Source organism: Pinus tabuliformis, chromosome 2_2 (genome assembly GCF_031772625.1).
Source record: "Pinus tabuliformis cultivar Carrire ecotype Pingquan chromosome 2_2, CPIR1, whole genome shotgun sequence".
Taxonomy (NCBI): Eukaryota; Viridiplantae; Streptophyta; class Pinopsida; order Pinales; family Pinaceae; genus Pinus; species Pinus tabuliformis.
Window position 1 is genome coordinate 1,108,628,647 of NC_142300.1, and position 3,836 is coordinate 1,108,632,482.

General features: G+C 33.9%; 1 protein-coding gene across 1 annotated transcript; it reads right to left on the bottom strand.

The window, feature by feature from the left end:
• Nucleotides 1–1,040: 1,040 nt before the first annotated feature.
• LOC149197282 (senescence/dehydration-associated protein At4g35985, chloroplastic-like) lies at nt 1,041–2,986 on the bottom strand. The gene is made up of 4 exons (XM_089408633.1): nt 2,058–2,986; nt 1,481–1,662; nt 1,296–1,380; nt 1,041–1,200 (listed from the first exon to the last, which is right to left on the bottom strand). The coding sequence occupies exons 1-4, from the start codon at nt 2,984–2,986 to the stop codon at nt 1,041–1,043; spliced, it is 1,356 nt and encodes a 451-aa protein (XP_089264759.1).
• Between the last annotated feature and the right edge of the window lie 850 nt (nt 2,987–3,836).

Below are 3,836 nucleotides of genomic sequence, written 5' to 3' on the forward strand. Positions count from 1 at the left end.
AGCATGTTGGCTGCCTAAGTGGACAAAATAGTGGAATATGTGGGTGGCTATTGATGTCCACCTTAATTAATAATCCCCTTCTCTACACCTAAGATCCCTCAAGCTATGCCACTATCCTTCTAATAGCACTATGACTCTAGGAGTTCCAAGTGATAAAAACTCTCTAAATATCTCTCTTGCATGAATTTGTTTGTAGTAGTGATTTATTATTTTACTAATGAGAGTAATTACATGTTTACATAAATAGGGTTATTAGCTTTTTAGCAAATAGGAAATTTGTGAAAGACTAACTTTCATATACTAACTTCAATTAAGGTGATTTTGCACTATTAAAAGTATGTGTAGAATTATGTTTAGGTGTGGAAAACTATACTTATAAAATTTTAACCTTAAATAAGCAATTTTGTTACATTAAATTTTTTGAATCCTAATTCTCTATAATAAAACTTACACTAAAATGAGCCATTTATAATTATCCATTTCAAATCACACTACCATTTACATTGTAGAAAAACTACAATTCAATATTGATGTTGATGTTACTAAGTTGAACCCTTATTTATGAGGAATGAAATTAATGGAACTATACGTCATGACCATAAACCTTATTTTCAAATAAACCTCATACAATAGTTCATTAGAGTAGTATAACAATATCGTTTTCATTGTCGAAGGTCTCCACATTTGCTGAAAACTTAAGACTGAACAACAAATAACATGACTTATTTGAGAGGTCCCATATGTATGTCCAATGTAATAACTAATAAATACAAAGCACCATGCGGGGAGAGAGTAAAATATATTACAGATATTACAAATTTGTTTTCATCGATATTTTGATTTGTTGCAGATTTGACCAATCATCTCCATTTTGAATGAAGGCTTCCTTCATCAAGCTAAAATCTCCACCCTCAAAGCTCCATCCTTGGGCCTTTCCCTTCCTTCATCAAGCTCAAAGCTCCACCCTTACGCCTTTCACTAGGGATTTCCCCAGATAATTCAAAGCTCCATCCTTGGGCCTTTCCCTTCCTTCATCAAGCTCAAAGCTCCACACTTACGCCTTTCACTAGGGATTTCCACAGATAATTCAGGCCTATTGAAGCAGGACTTATGACTTTGTATAGATTGTATGCAGTAGCCATAGCGTGCCCAGCAACCGCTAAAGTTTCTTCAGTAAAAACTCCTACCTTCTCCCCAAACCTGCATTCAATACACACCCATTTATGAAAATCTCACAGAAATTCAAGGTTTGATTTATTTTCATGTACAATGATCAATCTGTGTTATTTTCGCACCTGTGCCTAACAATGCAAATGGCCACATCAGAAGTATTCATCAAAGCATCCTTCACTGCCACTTCAAGAGCTTCATAAATTTTGTCTGTCGGTTATACAAAAAGAAAAGCAACAAAGAAAATCAATCCATAGCCTAATGATGTAGACATATATCGGAAGGAAAGAATGAACAAACATTTACGTACTGAAAGAGTCACATAAAACAATAAGCATTTCCACCGGTAGTGTCCTGGAGAAATTTTGGCCATCATTGGACTGATTTCCTGTCGTGCTCACTACGTAGCTCATAACAACACTGGGTAAATCATATAACCCAACCAGCACGTTCTCACTGAATTTCTCTGTAGCCTTTGATATTTCTTTCAATCTGAAACAAAAAACAAATACTCTCATCAGAGAAACAGTCACTAAAGGATGACCTTTACTGGATTGCAGATTTCCAGATAATTCTGGAATCCTACAGATATATGAGTGAGTGAGGTCAAACAATTAAATGAATAAGGGAATTAAGTTTGATGAAGAATAAAATTAGGGTGTGTTATATTGTAACATACCAGTCAAATAATCAGTAAATGAATAATGGAATTAAGTTTGATGAAGAATAAAATTAGGGTGTGTTATATTATAACATACCAGTCAAATAATCAGTAAAATCCCTAACTAGGTTAGGGTTTACTAGATTGTCACATCCCAAACAAAATTAAAAAATAATTCAAATCTAACATTTCAACAATCTTGCAAAAAAAAAAGCAGACTTCTTGCCTTTCAATGGTTCTAATGAGTCGATCAGCATTTATCTCCGAACTCTTTCTGACAATCGAAGGCTGGCACTTTGACTCCATGCGATCCATAACAAGTTTCCCACCTTTATGGATCTGAGAGGAATAGGCGCGGATTAGATAAAACAAACCCTTGACTAGTTTTCCTGCGCCTGCGGCTATTGCATTAGCTAACCTACTATTGTAGTCTTTGACGTTTGACAGTGCAGAGTTTGTATCGAGAGAGGAATAGGTGAATTGGGCATGTTGGTCAAGTAATTTGTCCAACAAATCCAATGAAATGGATTCACTTGTCTCCTGGAAAGAGACTACATATTTCAACACTTCAGATGGAGAAACATCTGACAATATAACTGTATCTTCGACTGTCTCGAAGGCCTCCACACCTGGAGTCAGATTGAAGAATAAATAGCGCAGCTTATCGAGTTTAAATGCCCGCACATCCTTAGAAATAGGCCAACTAAACTTCTCGCCAACTTTAGCCACCACAGCTATGTTCGTGCTTCCCTGAATACTTTGTCTAACGATAGAAAAATCGCCCTTGCCCAATTCAACACTCCAGTCTCCGTGCACCAGATTTAAAATTGCTAGAGAAATTGTTAGAAGATTCTCCTCTGTACATGATTCATGGCGTGTGTCTGTCAAAGTAGAAGGGAAAGCATTCACATCGTCCATAAAATCCGCCATATTTACACCTTTCTCAGAGTCTGAAACTTTGTCATTATCTTCAGCGTCGAGCTCAGCTTCAGCCACCACAGCTAAGTCCGTGCTTCCCTGAATAATTTGTCTAACCATAGAAAATTCGCCCTTGCCCGATTCAACACTGCACTCTCCGTGCACCAGATTTAAAATTGCTAGAGAAATTGTTAGAAGAGAAATTGTTAAAAAATGCGTACGTCTTCTAACGGCCATGCTACTAGAATCTCTGTCAACTGCTCCACGTCAATATAAATCTCTGTCAACTGCTCCACGTCTGAAAGCTATGAATCTGTCGTTACGTTCGAAAAGCTATGACTCGTTTGCTTGTTCTAGAACGATAACATAGACTGTTTAATAGTTTATATTATATGCGTAACTTTTCTCTCCCATTACAATAGAGTCGGCCCACTTTCACCATGAGCAGCCCGAATCAAAATTATTGGATTTTTAAGGGCTAGGTTTACTAGTTAGGAGTGAGCTACTCAATTCAGATTTAAAGTTTGATCAATAATTTAAATTAAATATGTATTAAAGTTTTTTCAATAATAAGATGAAATATATGATCATTAAATATATTTTCTCGTATAGAAGAAATATATAAATCAATTGAGATTTAAATTTTTACCAATAATTTAAATTAAATATGTATTTAAGATTTTTCAATAATAAGATGAAAGAGAAGAAATATATAATGCTGAAGAAAATATTATTAGAAAAATTAAAATTAATATTTTTCTCTTCAAACAAAATATAATAAAAATACAATTTAATTTTGTAAAAATATAATTAATCCAGTATATTTTAATAATAAATTAATTAATAATTATGATGGTTCATAAGTGAAATAAAATGCATCACTTATTAAATAAGTACATTATAATTAAATAAAACATGTTAAATCACCCATGTTCTAAGTAGAAAGGAGTAAACCTTCCTCTTATAATTAAATAAAATATGTTAAATCAATAATGTTCTAAGTGAAAGGAATAAACCTCCATTTTGAAAATGCTTTTACACTTTGGCAAGCTAATAAAAGTTTTGTGGGTTTTTAACTTTTAGCTTT